At 55.3% G+C, this 21,837-nt stretch overlaps 1 protein-coding gene across 1 annotated transcript; it reads left to right on the plus strand.

Annotated features, from left to right (window-relative positions):
• Nucleotides 1-15,937: 15,937 nt before the first annotated feature.
• DLX4 (distal-less homeobox 4) lies at nucleotides 15,938-21,202 on the plus strand. Its single transcript, XM_066366419.1, has 3 exons — nucleotides 15,938-16,844; nucleotides 20,260-20,456; nucleotides 20,841-21,202. The coding sequence occupies exons 1-3, from the start codon at nucleotides 16,589-16,591 to the stop codon at nucleotides 21,081-21,083; spliced, it is 696 nt and encodes a 231-aa protein (XP_066222516.1). The 5' UTR covers nucleotides 15,938-16,588; the 3' UTR covers nucleotides 21,084-21,202.
• Nucleotides 21,203-21,837: the final 635 nt, after the last annotated feature.

The following is a 21,837-nucleotide window of genomic DNA, read 5'->3' on the forward strand; positions in this document are numbered from 1 at the left end:
CTCTAGTGTCTGGCCTGACCTTCTCAATTCAGTCTTAACTCCCAAGATTCCCACATTCTATCTCTACTCCTGTATCCCCATGTGAATGTACCACGGCCTTCCTTCTGCTGTGCCCTCTGTCCACACAGCTATTTGTCACCTCTGCATATCCTACTTGTCTTGCAAGGCCTTCTTCTCCAGAAAGACCCCCTGAACCACTCTTGCCCTGACCATTCTCTGTCTCCTTCAAAACCCTGCTGCTCACTTGGCCCGGCATCATAATTGCACCATTGGAGTGGGTAGGTATTCCATATCTGGAGGCTGGCAACATTTCCAGATTGGCAGAGAACCCTTCCTGGACCTCCCCAGAGCTTGCTCTAGTACTAAAAATATACCAAGTGCTCAGTAATATCTGACTTCTGATTTGTTACAAATCAATAAATGAGGCAAACCACTGTAAGGCAAACTGAGATATTGAAAGAGATTCTGGGATGGGTGAAGGTGTTAAGCCTTTCAGCTGAGGCAGGAAGTAGGTTCAGTTACTGGCTTATCTCTTCATACTCACCAACCTATAAGGTAGTATTAGTCTCATTTTACAGATGAGAAGACTGAGGTTCAAAAATATTTAATAAACTGGCCAAGGTCACTTAGCTAGAAATTGGCAGGGGTAGGACTTGATCTGAGATTGAGGGGCTGTGTCTGAGAGAGGAGGCCCAGATGAGTATGTAGATGGAGAGGGTGGGCAGACGGGAGGGGTACACAGGAAGGCCCTGGTTTGTCTTTTGGAAGAGGCGGGAGAAGGTTCTGAACTGTCTGACAGGTTAGAAAAAGATACAGCAAGACCTTCCTGGGGCACTGGCTGCAGCTCCAGAATCTTCCTTACCAGAAAACACCACAGAACATCCCCTGGGTCTATACCAGCTCCTGTACTCTGCCTCCAGGCCCCAGGGCTTAGGGACGGGGGAGCAGAGAAAACAGAGTCCCTGCAGAGGCAGAGGAGTCAGGGAGGCTGAGAGTGATATCTTTGGTGACCTCAAGTTTCTCACCCAGCTTCCCCAAAGCAGTTTCTTTAGAAGAGTCTGGTTTGCCCAAAGCCCACATACCACAGTGCCTGTGGCTGCCACCTCAGCACTTGTCCCTGGTGTGGCCTCTGCGGAGACTTACCTTACTCCCACTCTCCTTAGAGTGCCAGTCTCAGCTTCTCCAGCTGCCAGTAGTTGGCACAGAGACCCTCACAGTTCTCCAGCCCCGCACTGGCCAAGCCCTGCGTGCGGGCAGCCAGGCCCAGCTGGAATAACACAGCTTCCTTCCCTCCCATGAGCACTGCACTATTTACAGCTCACCAGGGCCTTCATGCCCATGAGCTCACTGGAGCCTCCCCCGCCCGCCCTGGGAACCCAGCAGGGCAGGCGCCATTACCCCCATTTTGCAGACGGAGACATTGAGGCTAAATGCCTTGTTCAGTGAAGTCCCCAAAGCCTGGCCTCCTGACTCCTTAGTCTGAAGCTCTTCTCAATTTCTCCAGGAGGGTGGTTCTAACACCCCTAAATTTGAAGTCTGGGAGTTTGGGGGCCAGGACCAGGCAGGTGGAGGGTAGGCTCCGATGAGTTAGACAGCCCCAGGCACTAGAAGGAGTCTTAGAGCTGACAGAAACATTTTCAGAGTGGATACAGGGGCAGGCATGGCAAGCTGGCTGGGAGTAGGACTGGGGTGTTGGCTCCCCGGGCTCGGATGGGGGAGGGGTGAGACCCCAGCCTCAGAGCTCCCTTTGGGCTGTATACTGGCTGTAGCTGGAGGCACACCAGGGAAACACCAGAGGGGACTTCCTACCCACAGATTGTTTAGTGAACTTCCTACCTACTTCCTCTGCCCCATGGACCTCCCTCATCACTTTGCGCAGAGGTTTGCCATCTCAACCTTCCGACCGACCGGTCCTCACCTCTCTATTTGTCCTACTCCTAAGTCTTCCCATTGTCCACACTCCAGGATGCCCTCTCTCCCCAGTGGACACCAAGTCCCTCCTAGTCCTTTTCCAAAGCCTTCTCTGATTCTTCTTCAGGCTCAGATCATGACTCTGCTCCCAGTCCAGGGAGCGATAGTTTGAATTCTCCTTGTTATTTGTGTCAGAGCCTATGTATTGGAGGGTTCTGACTCCCCTTAAGATGGGGAGTCTGGGAAGAGAGGGAGTGCGTCCCTCCCATGAAACGGTGCAGGCTTCCTGTTTCCAGGTCCACCTCCTTCAGGCTGGGCAGCCTCTGCCCACAGGGGGCGCCCAAACAGTGTTGTTGAGTCCCGGGCGTCCTCGATACTGCCTGAACTGGAGGAGGTGTGAATTACCTGCAGTGACTCTAGTCCGGGAGAAATGTCAAAGTCCCCTCCAAAGCTCGGGCTTACTTTTCAATTGATCTTGTGACTACAGGGCGGGAAGAATTTTCAGATAAGAGAATCCTCTCAGATGTGGGACTAGACAATGACCTCTAAAGGAGAATCCTTGACCTTCTAGGCTCGGGAGAGGGTGAATGGTGTGAGGTGCTCACACAGCCCACTAATGGATGCAGATGTCCTCCTTGACCCTGCCCTGAAAGTCCCCAGGCTAGTGGGCAGAGGCCTCAACCAAGCAACCCCTACTTCCTTCCCCAAGTCTCTCGGAAAGAGTGGTGAGTCAGTTGCAGCCATGAACTCATCCTAAGCAGTAAAAATAGGAAAACAAACAGGCCTGTCCTCCAGGCAGGAGGACAGGACAAGGGTGAGGGGGAAATGGGTTTTCCCCCTCTGGGCAGAAAAGACAGCCATCTTTTGAAGTCTTCAAGAGTGAGGCAGGCGTCCTCATGGCCCCTAGAAACTCAACCACATCAAAGTCACCTAAGGAAGGTGGTTTGAGGGACATGCCATCTCACACACAGTCACGGTCACATACAGTGACACCACTGAGTCTCTAAGGGACATACAGTGACACATACCTTTGAGGGCACGACACCTAGCTACACACACAGCACGCGAAGCCAGTAAGGCGCCAGGCAGTCACACAGATACGCACACTCACGTGGCCAGACTCGCAGGCACACTTGGAGACGACATCCTAGAGTCCCACACAGTCCCATACATTCATGTCAGCTGTCTCCGCCCAGAGATCACACCAAGCAACACACAGATGCCGCACGCACACACCCAACCACTCTCAGAATCAGCCCCTGAGAGCCACATGCAAACGGTGTCCATTTCTACACTCATAGTTACACAAACACACAACCACAGCGACAGTCACATGTAGCCAAAGCCACATAGCTTCCACACAATGCAGAGAGCCACATTCAAGCCACAAAGTGTCACATGCATAGTGTCCCAGCTACACACTAGTCACACACACGCTCACAGTCACAAAAACTGCTTTGCCATATGATGAACACCATCACAGAGACCCATTCTGTTCTTAGAACTCTTGGGCTATGACCTGATGGGAGGGAGTTGGCCCCGGGGGTGGAAATGGGGAGGTGTCTCATTCAGGGCTGCCGGCTTAACTCCCTTCTCCTCCTCTTGGCTGCACCTCCAGGGCCATTCTCTGCTCTGAACGCCCACTGTTTGGCAGTTTCCAGGCTTTGCTGAGTCCCCACACCCCTGACACTGAAGGGAGGAGCATGTTGCCTCGGAGACCATTGAGTCCAATCAACATTAAGCATCATCCATGTATTCAATATGCCATCCTTTGCCCTTGAGTGCCAGGTGCTATGCTAGGTGCTGGTGAATAGAGAGGTTATTCTACATCGGACCAAAATTTTCCACCAGCACAATGACTGTTTCCAAATGTGTGCCTGTGTAACCCTCCATGGCTCTAGTCCCAACCACCAACTTGTTCTCACATCTTGGCTTTGGGGAGGTCCTGGGCAGGTGTAAGATTCTTCAATCTCATTGTTTTTCTCCAGTGGAAATTTCCAGGAAGGTGAATGGTTCTCATATAATTAACAGCATCTCTAAAGGCGGCTCAGGGACAGGCTCAGGAAGGACTTCCTCCTGAACTTCCCTGGCCCTTCTCTGGGGGACTGAGACTTGATAGGCAGCTGGGTTGAAATCCACCCTGCACTAGGGACCAGAGAGCCAAGCTTTCACTCAGTTCCAGCATGTCATCTTGAGCCTGTCACATTCCCTCTTGGGCTCTGCTTCTCCCAGGCAAGGGAAGTGAGCCAAATCAGTTTTTCACCACTGAGGGCGCTAATTAATATGTAGATGTCCAGGCCCACTCCAGACCTTCTGGATTCCAGAATATGAGACCTGCTGGCTCTGGAGACCTCTGAGGTGCTTTCCAGCTCACAGAAGGACTACGACACTTTGAGGGGCAGCAGTGCTGGAAGCCAAGGGCTGCTCCAGAGGGCCCGTCCCAGCCTGGGGACCTGGAATGCAGGAACCACCCCCACCGCCCAGGAGGTGCCACATCATCTGGCTGGTTTAGAGGCCTGGGCTTGCGGTGAAGGCAGGTGATGGCCAAATCAGAAGCTTCAGGCTCAGTTCCTGGCTGAGACTTGGCTCCCAGGGTGAGCTGGTCTGTTTGGGGACTCTGGCATCTTTTCTAAGGTTAATGATGCCCAGGTTCTGCAGGAACTGGGCCCAACCCCAGGCCTGGGGGGCTTGCCTAAGAGAAAGAGGGCCAGCAGGCTGAGGTGGGAATAGTCACGGGGCAGTTTTGAGGACCTAGGGACTCTGCGCGTTCTGTTTACTTTGAACCTGGTTTTCCTCCGTTTGGTTGATCTGCTTTCTGGTGTCTGCTTAGCTCCTTTCCTGATGCTTATGGAATTGAGTCATATGCTGTCTGAACTGAAGGGACATTAGTGGGCACTTATCCCAACCACATACATCATCAAGAAAGCTGCATTATTAACTTTCCATGTGCTCTGGACTCTGCTAGTCATATACAGTGTGTCATTTGACCCTCACAACAATTTTTTTGTCATAGGTATGATTAACTCCATTTTACAGATAAAGAAAATCCAGGCTCTGCTCTGGCTGGGTAGCTCAGTTGGTTGGCGCCTCACCCGACGCTGCCAGCTTGCAGGTTCGATCCTGATTGGAGCACATACAAGAATCAACCAGTGATGCATGAATAAGTGGAGCAACAAGTGAATGTTTCTCTCTGTCTGTCTCCATTTCTCTCCCTTCCTCTCTCTATAGAAAGAAAAAAAAAGAAAGAAAAGAAAGAAAGAGAGAGAGAGAGAAAGGAAGAAAGAAAGAAAGAAAGAAAGAAAGAAAGAAAGAAAGGAAGAAAGAAAGAAAGAGGCTCAGAAATTCCAATCCACCTCTCTAAGCAGCAGAACTGGGATTGAACTTACTGCCATCTGCTCTGAAGCCCAGGCTCTCAACCACACCTTAGAGCACTCCCAGCTCCTGTTCAAATGCTTCCAGTGATGGAGACGCTCAAACACTTTGAAGCAAAGCTCAAAGAGAGGTAACCCTGCCTTTCAGAAAACCTTATTCCAACAGAGGAAATAAGATGTAAAATAAAATAACCACTCTGTACAAGGTACAAGGAGTTCACACTCAAGACAGGGGCAGAGGACGTGCTGCTTTGGGGAAGCTCTATTAAACATGTCTTCCTTATAGTGAACCTAAATCTACCACTCTCTGATCTCCACTTGGTTCTCGGCATTCTGGCCTCAGAAGTCACACAGAATTAGTCTGGAGCCCTTCACACTCCTGTAGTCAATTCTCATGTCCCCACAGCCCACTTTCCATGGGGCCAAGTTGCCCTGATTCCCTCCAAGTCTTGACTCCTGTGGTCCTGCAGAGGCTCCACACAGACCACTCACCCACACACGGCCAGGGACCCTGCCAGGTCCATGCCACGGCCAGTCACCGACAGCTTCCTCCCTGCCTCCCCCATCCCCCATTCAGAGACAGCTGGATTGCTCTGGAAAAAACCCAGAGAACCTCAGGGCCGGAGGTTGGGGTTCCAGTCCCAGCTCTGCCCTTTAACTGGTTGTGCAATGTTGGGCAAGGCCCGGAGCTATCCGATCATTGGTTTCTTCACCTGTGAAATGGGGACAGCAATACTTGCCCCACCTGACCGGGTGGTGAGGATTAGCTGAGATCCGCAGTGTGAAAGTGCTCCCCGTGCCGCCGGGGGTGGGGGGGGGGCAGACCCTCACAGACACCCCTGTCTCAGGAAGAGCTGAGAGTGATTTCAAGAGTAGCTGGAGAATGACAGCTGCCCGGAGCTCCTTGGTATGCGAGGCGCAGGGAGGGTACTGAGCGGAGGAAGACGTCTCTGCCTGGCAGGAGCTTTCTGGCTTGGGAGTGACACCTCCAGCTGTCACACAGTCCTCTTCAAATAAAAGCTTTTTAATCGGGTTGGTTCTGGTCCCCTCCAGGTAGATTAAGTGATAAGGACAGGCATATTCCTTGTGGGTGAACCAAACATGAAGAAGGGAAGCTGACACATGTAAAACACCTAATTTGCACCAGTCACTGAATCTTCACAAACTTGTGTGGTTGGGCTTATTATAATGCCCACTGCACAAATGAAGAAACTGAGGCATGGGGAAGTTTTATTTGCCCAAGTCAGTAAGGTGTGGAGGGGGGATTAGAATTCAGATCTGCCTGGCTCTCAAGCTGGTACGCTTTTCCAGGACCTGGCTGAGCTGTGCAAAGGGCCAGGATCTAGGAGACACTCCCACTTACAGCCCCTCCTCCCTGAGGAGCAGGGAGCAGGGAGGGCAGGAGAAGGGACACTTTTGTAGGAGCCTACCTCTTGACTGTCACTCTATGGCCTCCTGTACCACACCTGCCCCTGAGACTTCTCAGAAATGTAAACAGTGGTACCCCATTGCATTCATTCTTATTCATCCATTCAGTGCCTGGCCCTGAGCTGGGTACTGTGTTCACTAAGGTAGAAGATCCCATCCCTGCCTCCATGCAGCAAACCCACCCGCAGGCATCTGACAGGGATAATGGGCTGATCACGTGTTCCAGGGAAACCGGAGGGGTGGTTACAGTCCCAGACAGGGAAGTCAGGGAGGATGACTTAGAATCAATGAACTGTCCACTAAGGGAAGCAAGAATCCTACACATACACAGTCTGATTCCATTCATGTAAAGTTCTTCAACAGGTAAAAGTAAGCAGTTACAGGTGATAAAACTGTAAGGAAAAGCAGGGAAGTGATTACCACACAAGCTGGGGCACCTCGGTGGAAGAGAGAATTATGACCCAGGAGGGTCACTCAGGGGTGTTTCTGGAAACTGGCTGAGTCCTATTTCTTGACCTGGGTATCTAGTTTATAAGTATTTCTTAACTTTGCATGTATACATGTTAATTTATTCTTCTTTATACATTTTTGTTTCACAATTTTAATACATAGAAATTGCCAAATTCGCTATTGGGTGGGACCTGGTCCACTCTCCCACAGTGCCCTGCTCATACTGTGAACCTAGTAGGTGCTGAAAATGAGAATATTGAACGTGGTGAGTCTTGAAGGAGCTGGAAGTGGGGTGCATGGTCCAGCCAGATGGGTCTAGAGATGAGAGCCCACTTACTTGATCAAGGTGTAGAGAAGATTAGAGGCCTCCTTCCCGTGACTATCTGGACATCTGAGTGTCAGCAGTTCCCCAAATGGAGTCGCAGATTCCAGAATTAGTTTCCCCTTCCCCCAGCCGAGCACCAGCCACAGAGTAGCACAAAGGGCACTGAAGCAGGAGGCCTCATTGGACACCCAGCTCTGTAAACACAACAGTTCACAACATGGGTTTGGTGTCTTTATCTGTAAAATGGGGCTAATAAACCACCTACTTCACAAGTGACAGAGGCCCCAATGAAGTTACACATGTGAACATGCTTTTGGAAGCGACATGTGTGTTATATGCTTGTAAATGTCATATTACCTAAGTATTCTTCTTACTCCCACCTCTCACCCTGCTGCTGTTTTGTAAGAAGAGCTCAGAATTAAAGCCTCACTCTGATTTAGAAAGTCCCCAAACCCCCAGGTCCTGCGTGCTTGTGATTTTCTAGGCCTGAGCTTCAGGGTGATTCCAGGAGCAAGTTCCCCAGGTTGGAGGAAGCCCAGCTGGGGAGGTGGCATTCCAGGCGGCATGTCAGAGGGTGAGTCAGGGCTGGGGCAGCCCTCCCCCTTCTCCTGGCTCTTGGCTCAGGGCCCAGGCTGGGTTAGTCTAATTTGCATAATCTGCATATATGCAAGCTTCACCTGTGCACCCTGGCAGGGCGCCCCCGGAAAGACACCTGTGCAGGGGCACCTGAGGGAAACAGAGTGGCTGGCTGCCTGCTGGAGCGGCTGAACCTAGAAGACTGGTCCTTGGTCCATCCGCCCATCAGATGCCTGAATCTGAACAGAACACATGGCTTCTTCCCTGGTCTCCTGTGATTGCCCAGGCCAAAAACTTCAGAGTCTTTCTTGCCTCTACCCTTTTCCAGTACAGTCACCAGGCCCAGTGGTTTGCCTCTGAGCCACCCTTATGCTTCCCCTCCTTTCCATTGCTTATGCCACCAACCTGTTGGGCCCTCCCTCCTCACTTCACACTTGACCTATTTGCAACAGCCTCCTAACTGAGCTCTCTGCCATCCAACACTTGCCTTCTGCAGCCCACTGTGGTCCCCAGATGCCCCTGAGAAGTCTCCCAGCTTCCATCCGGGTCCTCCCACTGCCCGTGAGCTGCATCCCCATCCTGGTTTTGGTTGTTGTTTGAGGCCCTTCCCTGGGTGGAACCTCCTGACTCACTTTCTCAGCTCTTTCCCTACTTTCTTACCTCCAGCCAAGTGGGTATCGACACTTTTTCCATGCCTCAGTCTCCTCACTTGTAGAACAGGTGATGTTAGAGCTTTCTTGCAGGGTCGTTTGACTATTTCAATGAGGAAATGCATGTGAAGCACAGCACACAAACCCACAATAAATATTAGCTATTATTACTTCTCCTAGCCCTATTCTACAGGGGGCCTTCCTCTCCCGGAGTCCCCTCTCTCTCCTCAGCCTTCCCTCTGCCCCTACTGAGTGGCACTTTGCCAGGTAAGACAACACTATGGTGGTGAAGAGGACTAGCTGATCATTCTAGCTTTTAGGCAAGTTGCTCAATTTTTTTTTTTGCCTCTATTCCCTCATCTGTAAAATGGGGATATTATGGACACTTGCCTCATATAATTCATGCGATAAATGAAATGATGCATGTAAGGGCTTAGCATAGTACCTGAAACATAGAAAACATTTATGGGTTAGCTATTATCAATTTTATTATTGTGTTATCCAAGAGTCAGGGCTCAAGTCACCATTGCTCCCCTTATTCCCTAAAGACTCTAGAAGGTTCCCTAGAGGTGCCTCCAGGAACAGTGCCTCCATCTCTGGATCGTCCTGTGCCTCAGACAGCCAGAGAACCACCACCTGGGAGCCCATCCTCCCCCCATTTCCAGAGGACAGCAAGTGAGGCAGGCTGCTATGGGCTGGCTGGTGGTTGGGTTGAGCTCCCTTGTCCACGCTAGTTCTGGGCACATCCCATCCAGAATTTGGGCTGGGAGAAAGCTTATTTCCTCTAGGGTTTGGGAACCCTCCCTCTGCCACAGTCGGGCCAGGTCAGCTCACAAGTTGAGAGAGGTCTTCAGGGCCAGGGAGAGAGCAAACTGATTTAAGAAGAGGGAAATGAATTACTGATCTCAGCTCAGCTACCCTGGGAGGCCATGACCAGAGCAAAGCTCCCACCCTACCCAAGTGCAAACCTTCCCTCTTTCCTACCCACTTTCTTCGTCTGCCAGCCTCTTTCAGGCAGCAGTGGATGAACTTTAAGTATGTGATCCTTTTCCATCAGGAGTTAATGAGGGTGACCAAAGTCAGAGAGAGGGTCGGTGTAGGCAGAGAAGGTACGTGAACCACCTTCCCCTCTTAAAACAGCCAAACAGCCAGAGTGGACCCAGGCTCCACCTCCCAGCTTAACACAGTCACAGCTGAGCTGGGTGGGAGAGGGTTTGAAAGAGCCTGGAAGGGTAGGGGTGGGACTGAGTTGCCTCTCACTTTCCCCAGTGTACTTTCCCCTCCATCAGACCCGACAGCTGGAGCCCAACTCGGTGGTACAAAGAAAGGCTATGTGTTTGTCTTTGTGTGTGTGTGTGTACGTGGGATTATTTTTCTCATTTTGGGGATAAGGGGGTGCGGGTGCATTTGCAGGGCACCCACTTGGCTGGCTTGTCTCCTCCCCTAGGCAATAAACAGCCCCTCCTTCTTCCAGGCCCAGCCCAGCAGGAGAAGGCTGGCCCTTCTTCCAGGCTCCCAAACCCAGATTAGGATGCAAAAACCGGACCCACTTTTTTTTTTTTTAAATTAAAACACGACAAAAAAAAAAATCCAAAGGTAGGAGATTCAGAAAGTGGAACAATAATAACCTCAGCTGTATAGGCCTTCCGTGAATCAAGGGGGTCCCAAGGGGCGGGTGTGAGTAATGGGGTATGTCCCCGTGTGCTGTGTGTGTGCGCTGTGTGCTGTGTGTGTGCTGTGTGTGTGTGTGTGTGTGCCGTGACTGTGTTCGTGCTCCGGGCGTTGTCTAGCTGCCTACGGGTGTGTGCTGGGTTACGGAGTGTGCATGTGTTTGTGGTGTGCGTGTGTGTTCTGTACGACGTTGTGTGTGCCCGTGCACACACCCGGTTCGGTGGTGCCGGCCGAACATCCTCCCTCTCGCTACGTCCTACCTCCAGCTTCCACCGGGGATCCGACGATGGAGACCTCGGTGGAAAGCCCTAGATTCCGTGCGGGGGTCTGGAAAGGTCTGCAGAGCCTGGCGGAACAGCCTTCGTTCGGGGCGCTGCGAATTCGCTGCAGCCGGGTTGCCCTCGGGGCCTCCGCCGGCTCTCCGCGTTCCCCACTCCCCAACCCCGGCCTCTCGCTCACGGTCCCCGCGGTCTGTCTGCCGGACTCCCGGCGAGACACCTCCCCAGGCCCGCCAGGGCTGCGGCTGGGCCGTCCGACCCAGACATGCCCGCTCCGGGCCGGAGCCCCGCGCCCCGCGCCCCCAGCCGCGGCCCGTCCCTGGCTCTGCGCGCTCGCGCGTCCGGGTCTCTGGTGCGGGGTGGCAACCCCGTCGCGCCTTCGAAATTGCCCCACTGTTTTGTTAGGCTTTTTGGGGGGGAGAGGAGGTGTACTCGATCCAAGCGTGGTTCCTAGTTTTGTTTTGTCTTGAATGTGCTTAGTTATTTCATACGTTTGCGTACATCAAACGTCCCTGTCGAACCTAAATTGAAGACTTTTCCTGGAGCGGAGGCTGAAATTTGGAAGCGAAACAGAGACTGGGCACGGGAAGGATTGCTGAAGCCGGTGCGGAGACCCTCGCGGGGAGTCCTGCAGCCTCGCCGTGTCGGGGTCTCCAGTGGGACTGACCCCAGGCCTCTCCCCGCTCCTCCGGGAGATTCTCCACGGCCGACGCGCATCCCCGGGCGTGGGGGTGAGCTCGAGGGGGCGCCGGCCAGTCTGGGGCGATCTCAGTGCCCAGCCCGCCGCCCCGCGTGCGCCCGCGCTCAGTAATTGCTCCATCAGAAAGAGGAGACTCGATCATTCAAAATCCCAGGAAAAGAGAAATCGGAGGGGGAACTCCGGCCTCTCCGGACTGCCCTTTCCCCGGGCTTCGCTGAACGTGAGGCTTTAACTATAGAATACCCAGTCGAACGGAGGGAAATCCCTTTCATCCCGCCCCCTAAACGGAATTATTCATAAAGTTTCCCCAAACCGAGTTACTGAGAAAGCCCCGCCAAATCTCACTTAAATTCTGCATTTTGTTTGGGGACTGTGGGTGGGTTGGAAGAGAAAGGCGCTCGGATAAGCCTGCCCAGGCCGCGGAGCACCGAGGACTGGCGCGGCGGTGAGATCTCTGTTCACCTGCGGTGAGATCTCTGATCACCTGCGGTGAGATCTCTGTTCGCCTGAGCGGGTCTGTACAGGTGCCACGCGGTGGTCTGCAGCAGTCACAGACCCTCGCGCCCCCGCTCAGGGGTCTCTGTTCACCTGGGCCGGTCTGTACAGGTGCCACGCGGTGGTCTGCAGCAGTTACAGACCCTCGAGCCCCGCTCAGGGGTCTCTGTTCACCTGCGCCGGTCTATGCAGGTGCAACGTGGTGGTCTGCAGCAGTCACAGACCCTCGCGCCCCGCTCAGGGGTCTCTGTTCACCTGCGCCGGTCTATGCAGGTGCAACGCGGTGGTCTGCAGCAGTCACAGACCCTCGCGCCCCGCTCAGGGGTCTCTGTTCACCTGAGCGGGTCTGTACAGGTGCCACGCGGTGGTCTGCAGCAGTTACAGACCCCGCGCCCCGCTCAGGGGTCTCTGTTCACCTAGGCCGGTCTATGCAGGTGCCACGCGGTGGTCTGCAGCAGTTACAGACCCCGCGCCCCGCTCAGGGGTCTCTGTTCACCTGGGCCGGTCTGTACAGGTGCCACGCGGTGGTCTGCAGCAGTTACAGACCCTCGAGCCCCGCTCAGGGGTCTCTGTTCACCTGCGCCGGTCTGTACAGGTGCCACGCGGTGGTCTGCAGCAGTTACAGACCCTCGAGCCCCGCTCAGGGGTCTCTGTTCACCTGCGCCGGTCTGTACAGGTGCAACGCAGCGGTCTGCAGCAGTTACAGACCCCGCGCCCCGCTCAGGGGTCTCTGTTCACCTGCGCCGGTCTATGCAGGTGCAACGCGGTGGTCTGCAGCAGTCACAGACCCCGCGCCCCCGCTCAGGGGTCGACGCTTAGCCTCTGCTCAGGACCGTGCTGGCCGCCTGGGTATGGAGCCCAGGGGCTGTGCGGGGAGCCCTGCGCACCCACCACGCGTTTAGGGTATCCGGAAGGAGCACTGCTTCGGTTGGAGTTCCCCCTTTCAAGATAGAATCCGAAGTTAGGGTGACTTCAAGCAAGAAACGCATCCCATCGCCGGGGCTGCTTGTCCTGCACCAAGAATCGTTTGCCGGATCGGCTGGGACTGTATTTGCTGGGCGACCCGAGAAAAGCCTGCAAACCACCGTCCACCACGCGGATCTCTCAGGTCCATTCTCCTGTCCCGGGGTGACTCCTCTCCCGGGGTGACCATTCTCTCTCTTCTCAGGACCGGGGTAGCGCTGTGTCTCCGCACTCAGGGCTCTGTTGCTGGCTCCTAGGGCCTCACCTCAGTGATGGGGTTCTATGAAGCGAGCTTCTTTCGCCAACGAAGACCTGCGGAAGAAAGCTGGGAGAATCACTTCTGGCTTTGTGACAAACTAGAGGCTGAACGATTGGTAGTGACAAGGGAGTTTGTTCGTTTTGATTTCCCTTCCTCCTTTCCTCCCCCTTCTTCTCGGTTTCATATATTTTGAGATTTTGGTTTTTTCAATCCATTTTAAAGCAAGTGACAAAAGTTTGGAGGTCTTAAATACAGCTCCCTCCTTTTCAAAAGATTTTTATTTATTGTTTGATTTTTTTTTAGAGAGAAGAGAGAGAGAGGGAGAGAAAGAGAAAGGTGGGCAGAGGCAGGAGCGGGCGGGAAGCCTCAATTTCTAGCCCTGGGGTTTCCAACAGGCAACCTCGAGCATTCTCGGCGGACACTTTGTCCACTGCACCAGCCCGAGTCAGGCCAGCTCCCTGCTTTACCCTTCTGGATAAAATGAGTCTCAGCCATGGGAAATGGCTGACCCAATGACTCAGTCTATGGGAGCCAGCAAGCTGGAGGCGGAGCTGCAGTGGGAACCCAGGCCTCTCCGGCCAGCCCTCCCTTCCCTCTGATCAATCACACGTTTACCACGCTTCCTAGCCCCTCTCTCCACCCTTTCCTGCTCCCCCCATCCCCAGGTTGGTGAGAGGTGGCGCCAGGCAACAGGGACTTCTCCCCCCGGCGGTTTCCTAATTAGGAGCCCTACCCCTGCTTCTTCCCGAGTCTGAGAGAGGGAGCCTTGAGAAGTTGAGGTGATGGAGAGAGGTTTCCTCATGTGTAAACCGAAGCTAATAATAGCACCGACCTCACAGGTTGTGTGTGTGTGTATGTGTGTGTGTGTGTGTGTGTGTGTGTAGATGTACAAGGATCAGAATTGTTTCATAAATTCAGAATGGCTGCAGGGTGTTTCCTACTGCTACATGGGAATGAGGATCTTGCATGAGTTCAGCAAAGCCCCCTGAGAACTTAAAGAGGCTGGTTTGGGGGGATGCCCAGGACAGAGGCCTGTTGGAAAACTCACCCGGCCCTTTCTTGCTAGATACAAAGGACCCTGGGTACATGGCCCCAGGGGGAAGTGTCTTCCAACCACCCTTTCAGTTCCACCTCAAAAGCACCTCCTGTGTGAGACCTTCCCTGACAGCCTGCTCCAAAGAGCATCCTCTTCTTTGGGTGCGTCCTGAGATGCTGTTCTTGAAACCCACCACGACCGCAGGCACTGTGGTGTAGCTGCCTCCCTCCAGAGGAAGCTGGTGGTGGCAGAAAGGAAGGTTTGGAAAAGACGGATCTCTCTCAGTTCATAGCCCCAGTTCTAAGAAAGTGGTGGAACGACAGAGTTGGGTAAGAACAGGGAAAGGTGGTCCTGTGTGGAAATAGCATTTCTCAATTGAGCGAACCTTGCGTACCCTGTTGGATGAAAGGGAACGGGACAAAGAGCTCCTTATCCTGAAGCTACCCAGAGAACTCAGAGCTAGCTGCCACAGGTGTGCTTTCTTGGAAAAACTCACCTGTATCCATTCTGGCAGGGAATTGAGATGAAAACCAACTTGCTCTTCCTATCCCTCCCCAGAGACACCTGACGAGGGGGTTCAACCACCCCTGCGCGTCCCCTTGATCTTTCTGTTTCAAGGACACTGGAGCCTGGCCACCCCAGTGCCTTCTCTTACTCTTCTAAGCTTCCCTCTTTCTCTGTTCGTTGTGTTTCCTGCTCAATTCTAAGACCGTTGTCTTTACTCTGAGCCGCGATAAGGAGAACACATATGAATATACCAACGTGAATACGCCTGCTTGAGTTGCATACTCAAGTGAGAGGTGTGTGTATGGCTTTGTTGAGGACTGATGGGCTTGGGGGGGTGTATTTCTCTCTCCTAACATGAAGCAGCTTAGATATGTGTGGACAGATATCTTTCATAGGGTGGGTAAACGTGCCTATGTGTTTATATAGTTGAATTTGCTGTACTTTCAAGTGTATATACCTGCAATTCGGCAGGTATAGTCTCAGGTCTGTGTAAAAGGCAAGCATAGTGCTTTTAGTTAGGGACATCGCTATTCATCTTTGGGTGTGTAGATGTGGATACATCACAACCTATACTCTGTATTTGCAGATTCATAAAGGAACCTCTCTGTTCTTAGAGGGATGCTAATGTGAACATTGGTTTGACACCTGTTTGTTGGTGTATGTGAGTGTACTTGTATTGGGATGGAATCTTTGTAAAGTTGTGTCCGTGTGGTCATAGATGCTCGCACAGGTGGACACCTGTCCACCGAGGTCTTGGGCACTAATGTTTAGAGATAGGTCTTGCACACCGACTGAAAAGGTGGCCACCGAGCCAGGCCTGCTGTATTTCCTACGCCCACCGAGGAGCCATCGAACCAGACTAGCCTCCCACTCCCGGATTTTGTCCCAGTTTGTGCACGGCTTCAGCCTGACGCGGCGCCAGGGGAAAGGCGGGGCGTCCCAGGGGCCGAAGCCCAGACTGCGGATCCCTCCTGCGGCCTCGGGGGCCAGCAGGAGCCGCGGTGTCGCAACCAGAAGGGGCCACTGCCGGAAGCGGAAGCCGGGACGGGCCGGGCGAGGGGGAGAGGCGGCGAGGCGCAGTCGCGGTTGTCGCTGCGTGCCGGGCCGAGGGCGCTCCGCGGGGGCGTGCGCGCCGCGTGCGAGCCAGGCGGGCGGGGCGCCAGGCGGTTCCTCCCCCGACCCGGCGTCTGTTTACCAACAAACTGCCCGCGCTCCGCAGCGACGCATTCCGCCGCGTTGAATAAGCTGCGGGCGGGCTGGTCGCTACTCCCCTGCAGGTCCGGGACGTGGTGATCGGAACCGGGGCCAGAGCCCAAGGGTGGGAAGGAGTGCTGCCGTCTCCCCCTGCGCCCCCGCGGAGGCAGCGCTCCGCCGCCGAGCTAGCCGCTTCTCCTGCCCTGTGGGCATCGCAGCCCGACCAAGACCCTCCATTCCTGTGTTCCTGACCGAGGAGTCCCCAGGCCGCCCTAACCGCTCTGTAACCCGGGCCCCTTTCTCACGGAGAACCCCGAGACGGCTGAGCGTGCCCGGGAAGCCCAGACCGTGCGCACTGCCCCTCACAGCTCCGGTTCTGAGTTTCCCTACAGTGGGCTGCCCGGGGGGTGGGCCCGGGCTCCGGGCCTCCGTGAGGTCACTGTGCGCGGCGGCCAATCCGGGGCGTCTAAGTGGGCGGGGCCCCCGTCGGGTCCCGGGAACCGAACCCGAGAACGAGAAGAGGGGGGGGGCCCATGGATTTAGGGGGGAGGGGGAAAGCCATGGGGTACCCCTCCGGAACAGTTTCTCAGGCGCGCGCTGGGCGCTGGAAGCGGTGCAGAGAGACACTTTCCCCGGGATCTTAAGTGTGGGGGAGCACAGCTGGGGGGTTCATTCGGCCTCAAAGCCCGAGGCTCGGAAAAGAGAGAGTTGGCAGAGAGAGCGGACTGCACGCTGAGCCATGGCCTAGGCCTCTCGGTCCGGGCCCTGGCCGCAATGTCCTCCTTGCCCTGCCCCCTCCCCGGCCCGCACGCCTCCAAAGCCGTCTTCCCGGACGTTGCCCCCATCCCACCCGTAGCGGCTGCCTACCAGCTAGGTCTGTCCGCCGCCACCTCAGCCGCCTCCGACTTGCCCTTCTCTGGGCCATACAGCCACCTCCTGCCTTGTCCCTACACCGGGCCCGTGACGCCGGCAGACGCCTACCTGCCTGGCCAGCAGCCCTCGGCGCTCTCTCAGCAGGAGCGGGAGGAAGGTAAGTGCGCCGCCGCGGCTCTTCCCGCCTCCGGGGTCTCGCTCCTGTGCGCCCCTAAACTTCGCCCTCACCTGGTTGGGCGCAGCTGGCAGGATTCAGACCTCACTCAGCTTCCACGGGATCTGGGGGTGGGGGGAGGGCAAAAGGATGGGGCGGGAGCCGGAGGGGGGCCAGGGGGAGGGGCGGGGGCGAGTTGATCTAGTCTCTTTTCAAGACCGACCTGGTTTCGATTTTCAGTTGTACGAAGCCGGGCAGCGGGGCTCCCTACCCCACCCCCTGGAGCAGTGGGTTTGTGTGCACCTACGTTTAACCTGTAACGGAACACTGAAAGAATCCAGATGTGGGTGTGGGTGTCTAGCCCCTTCCCCAGGATTCTCTCCATCGTGCACGCCCCTTCCCCATGTCGCCCCTCTCTGCTGCATTTGTTTTTTCAGAAAACAGTGCTCAAAGCAAAGCCTGCAAAGTAGACATCAGGCCAGCTGGAGGGGCACAGAAGTGGGGGCTTACTTGGGGCTCCTTCCCTTCTCTCCTTGGACCCTTGCCCAAACTGCCTGAATGAGACGGGAGGCTGGCCCGAGAGATTCTTGGACTAGGATTCCATCACCCATTGTTTTAAGAATAGCCACAGGTGGGTCAGGCAGTCTCCCATGGTAAACCTCAGCCTTCCAGCCAAAGGAGCAGGCCACCCTTGTCATCTTCTCTCCTTGCCTTTGGGGATCGGTTAGATCCCAGTTTCCATTGCCTGGAGCAACTTTGAACTCCTGAGAAAGTGCTCACTGGAGGTCATCTTAAAGAAGCCAAAGAACTAGCCTGTCCTGCTGGTCCTGGTCCTTGAATGAGCAGAATCCATGCAACACTATACATACATACACCACCTGCACTGGCTCCCAGCTTAGACCTCAGGTCCCTTGCACTCCCTGCCCCCACCTAATTGCCCCCACAGTTATCTTTGGCAGTTTCCTCCAAGGTTGCACAACCTTTAGGCGACTTCATTGGAGTCAACCCAGGACCAAGACATCTTCCCATCTTCTGTCACTTCACTGAGATACAGGAACTCATCAATGTCAGAGCCAGGAGTGACCCTAAAGATTTTGGGCGCTCAACCTTTGTGATGTACAGATGAGCTCACTGAGGCCCAAAGAAAGGGTGTGCATGGGCAAAAGACTCACTGTTCTCCAGCCTCTGGGCCCTTCCTTGCATATTGGCTTTCACCACACAGGCCAGAAAGGAGGAGGACTTTAGGGAACTTTCCCTGAGTCCCCAAAAGTTAACTATCTTCTGTGCCAGAATGGGGACTGCCTCCTCCAGGCTGCTGAGTCTGTCATCAGAGGGGGAGCAGTTGAGGAAAATGGCTAAAGATGATCTAGTTTCTACAAACAACCCCGTGGGTATTTTCCTGCAGTATATGCTGACGTGTGAGTGTGTGAGTGTGTGTGTGTGTGTGGAGGGGCTGGGACTAAGATAACCCAGTCCTTAAGATAACCGTTGGACATGGAGATGGTGTTTCCAGCTCTGAACACCGCACTCCCTGCCTTTCCTTTGCTTGGTCTAGGAATGAGAGTGGAGAGTTCCTTTTGTTTATGGAGTGTCCTCGGATGCAACGAAAACAGTTGTTTTTAGACTAGATTGTATTTTTCTACTAAAACTTGTGGATTTAGCTTCGAAAGATCAGGGTGTGAGAATGGGCTTGGGGGGAGTCCTTCTTTTGGCCCCCCTGTGTCCACCCTCACCTCAGGGGGACGTTTGGTTTTCACGTGAGCGGCCGGCCATCACCTCGTGGAGCTGGAGAGTCAGGCGATGCCTTCAGGGAGGCCCTGGGGCGTCAGAGTCGCCACCAGGGCGGATCCTGCCGTGACTTGCTGTAGCTCGTGTGCAGAAAGGCAGCTGTCAGCGAAGGACCTGGGCTGGGGTCTGCTGGGACAGTTAGGGTATTCAGGGCTGTGAGCCCCCCGGCTGCCTGCCTCCCAGGCTCTTTCTGCATCACCCTCCGAAACGACAGGTCCACCCAGCCCCAGAGGTGCGGGTGGTCGCTCGGCCGCCGGCCAGGGGCTTGGAGCAGTAGGGTTGGAGCAGGGAAGGCTGGACAGGCGCGGGCGGGAGCGGAAACCCAACGGTTTTTCTGGGAATTGGCCGAGGCGGGGGTCGAGGAGGGTGGATCTGAGAAGCCCGCAGCGCCCCAGGCCAGGGGCGAGGGATGCGGGGGAGGTGCAGGCAACTGGCCACTGCGGCCGGCCTGGCGGTGAACCTCACACGTAGGGTGAGCTAGACAGGACGAGGGGGAACGAAGGGGTGGGACCACGGCGGACCCCGGCTCTCTGGGCACCGGGGCCAAGTGCCCTCTCGGCTGGGACGCCGGCAGAGCTGCATGGAAGGCAGCCAACGTTCCCCTAAGCCCGGGGACATTTCTGCCACTGGGTCCACTCCAACCCTACCATCTGCATGGAACGGTCTCCGTGTCCCCATAGAGTGGCGCGGGTTGGGGCCGCCGGGATCGGAAGTGGAGAACCCATCGCCCCCCGCGTTCTAGGGCCGGGTTGTTCCACGGCCGAGATTCTTTGGGAGGTCGAGCCCAGGGGCAAGAGGTGACCAGCTCTCCCGCGGGGACACCGCAGCGCGACCCAGGAGCGGCCCGGAGGGTTTGTATTGTACAACCGGGCGCTGGCTGCGCGCTTTCCGACCCCGGGTCACCTTTCCTACCCACCGAGACACCCCTCTATGAGCGCGGCCGGGAGGCTTCAGGGTCCCTGAGAGTCTCCTCCCCTAGTCAGCCGGCCCCGGGGAAGGGGAGCGATGGCCGCTTCTCCTGCAGCGTGTGCCTCCGGAGCCGCGCGGCCCCTTACAGTAAGGCAGGCGAGGCAGCCCGACCACGAGCGCGCGGCTCATCCCGAGTGAAGTTCCAGGCCCGCTCCGCGGAGCTCCGCCGACCCACCCCCCTCCCGGCGGCGGGGAGGCTGCCACGCAGTCGCTGTAACGTGCCCCTAAGCATTACTTGTGAGTTCCCTCCGCCTAAAATGCCCTTCCCTCGTCCTCTCCAGGTCTCGGCCCAGCCCTTGACGGAGCTTTTTCTGCCCCACCCCGCCCGCCCCACCCCACCCCAAGCTGGCGCCACCGCACCCAGCTGAACTTTGACCTCCCTGCCGCGGGTCCCTCCCCTCCCCTCGCCTCGCTCCGGCCCTAGGCGGTTCTGCCCAAGGTCACAGGGCCTATAAGAGTGGGAGCTCCCTGAGGGCAAGAACTGCGTCTCGTCCCCTCCGGAGCACGGCGGACACGAGGTTTGCAAGGAGCGTAGAGCGGACGGTGGAGAAAGACCAGCCTTTTTTGCTAATCCCAGGCCAGCATGCAAATGAGATGCAAATGAGCCTATAAAACTGGGCACCGGCTCCATCCCTCCCTCCACCCTGTGCCGCCCCCCCAGGTTCGGAGAAGCCGCCGCTCTCCCGGGAGCCCATGGAGCGGCTCCCTCAGGCCCCAACCAAGAAACTGCGCAAGCCGAGGACCATCTACTCGAGCCTGCAGCTGCAGCACCTAAACCAGCGTTTCCAGCACACGCAGTACCTGGCGCTGCCCGAAAGGGCCCAGCTGGCTGCGCAGCTCGGCCTTACCCAGACCCAGGTGGGGCCAGTCTCATCCTTCTTGCAAGCTAACCATTCCTAAGTGTGTTCTCTGGGAACTCACCCCTCAGGTGGGAATGACAAAAGAATCCCATAGCTCTGTTGTCACAACTCTCCAGGGTGTGTTCATAGATGGCCCTCAGTATGTTGGGGAAATGTATTAAAAAGTGTTGGGGGTAGGTTTCGGTAGAGAAGGGTACCCAGACTGGGAGAGCTCAGAAGCAGGAACGTCCTGCTTCCAGGGCTATGGAGGACTGGAGCAGGCGTTTCCAACTTCTGCTCCTCTCCCAGGAAGACTCCCTACTGCTGGGTTCCTTTATTTTGGTCACATCCTGCCACACATGCTCCGCCTGATCTTCCATTTCCCCCCCTTTTCTCCCTGAAGGTAAAGATCTGGTTTCAGAACAAACGTTCCAAATACAAGAAGCTCCTGAAGCAGAACTCTGGGGGGCAGGAAGGGGACTTCCTTGGTAGGCCCCCCTCCCTGTCTCCTTGTTCCCCGCCCCTGCCATCCCTCTGGGATCTACCCAAGGCAGGGGCCCTGCCCACGGGGGGCTATGGCAACAGCTTTGGAGCCTGGTATCAGCATCACTCCCCAGATGTTCTGGCTCCACCTCAGATGATGTGAGCCCTGGGAAGGGTGGGTCAAGCCCCCAGCCCTCCTACAAAGCCTAGGACCCAGCCCACCTGCGCCCCTTCTGGGCTGGTAGGAAACCAGCTCCAGATGGATTTTCTCATGATAACAAGGAGCTAGAGGAAAAAAATGATAGGACAAAGTCTTGTTCCCCTTGTCCCATACCCCAATAAAGAACTTCAGTCTTAGCTACTGCCCCCCACCCTGGACTGAACATCCTTCCGATCAGCTGGTCAAAGGCTCTGGAGAGAGTCATTGCCTGGAGTTCAGACTGCTTCCAGGACCCCTGGTCTTGCCACCCCTTCTTACAAGGACCTCAGTTCCACTGCAGCCTGGGGTCAAAACCAGCAAGAAACACTGATTTTTTTCCCCCTTTGTGTGCCTGGGCCATGCCCAATCCATTTGCAAGCAAGAGCAAAAGTGAAGTGGATGTCAACTCTTCAAGTTGACCACCATCAGGTCCCACCCATCAAATTTTCCTGGAGGTCAGCCCATCACCTCAGAACTGACACACCTATACAGCCCCCTGTGAGGGAGAGGACTGCTGATGATGTAGAGTTGGTAGGCCTATGGCTAACTTCTGTTCTCTTCCTTAAAAAGCCCTCTTTTCCCCGTGTCTACCATTTTGAGTAGATGATGGATCCAATTATTCTTATAAATCAATGGGTATTTATTAAAAGCCCCCCCCCCAATTCCTAACAATCCCACATGCACATACTCTTGGGAACACAGTGGGTCACACTTTGGG

This window comes from Saccopteryx leptura, chromosome 2 (genome assembly GCF_036850995.1).
Source record: "Saccopteryx leptura isolate mSacLep1 chromosome 2, mSacLep1_pri_phased_curated, whole genome shotgun sequence".
Taxonomy (NCBI): domain Eukaryota; kingdom Metazoa; phylum Chordata; class Mammalia; order Chiroptera; family Emballonuridae; genus Saccopteryx; species Saccopteryx leptura.

What these genes read in the sequence shown, in the direction of transcription:
- DLX4 (XM_066366419.1), top strand. Translation starts at nt 16,589, where the DNA reads ATGTCCTCCTTGCCCTGCCCCCTCCCCGGCCCGCACGCCTCCAAAGCC. An exon ending in TCAGCAGGAGCGGGAGGAAG is followed by an intron (nt 16,845 to 20,259) that starts GTAAGTGCGCCG and finishes CCGCCCCCCCAG; the next exon opens with GTTCGGAGAAGCCGCCGCTC. An exon ending in TCGGCCTTACCCAGACCCAG is followed by an intron (nt 20,457 to 20,840) that starts GTGGGGCCAGTC and finishes TTCTCCCTGAAG; the next exon opens with GTAAAGATCTGGTTTCAGAA.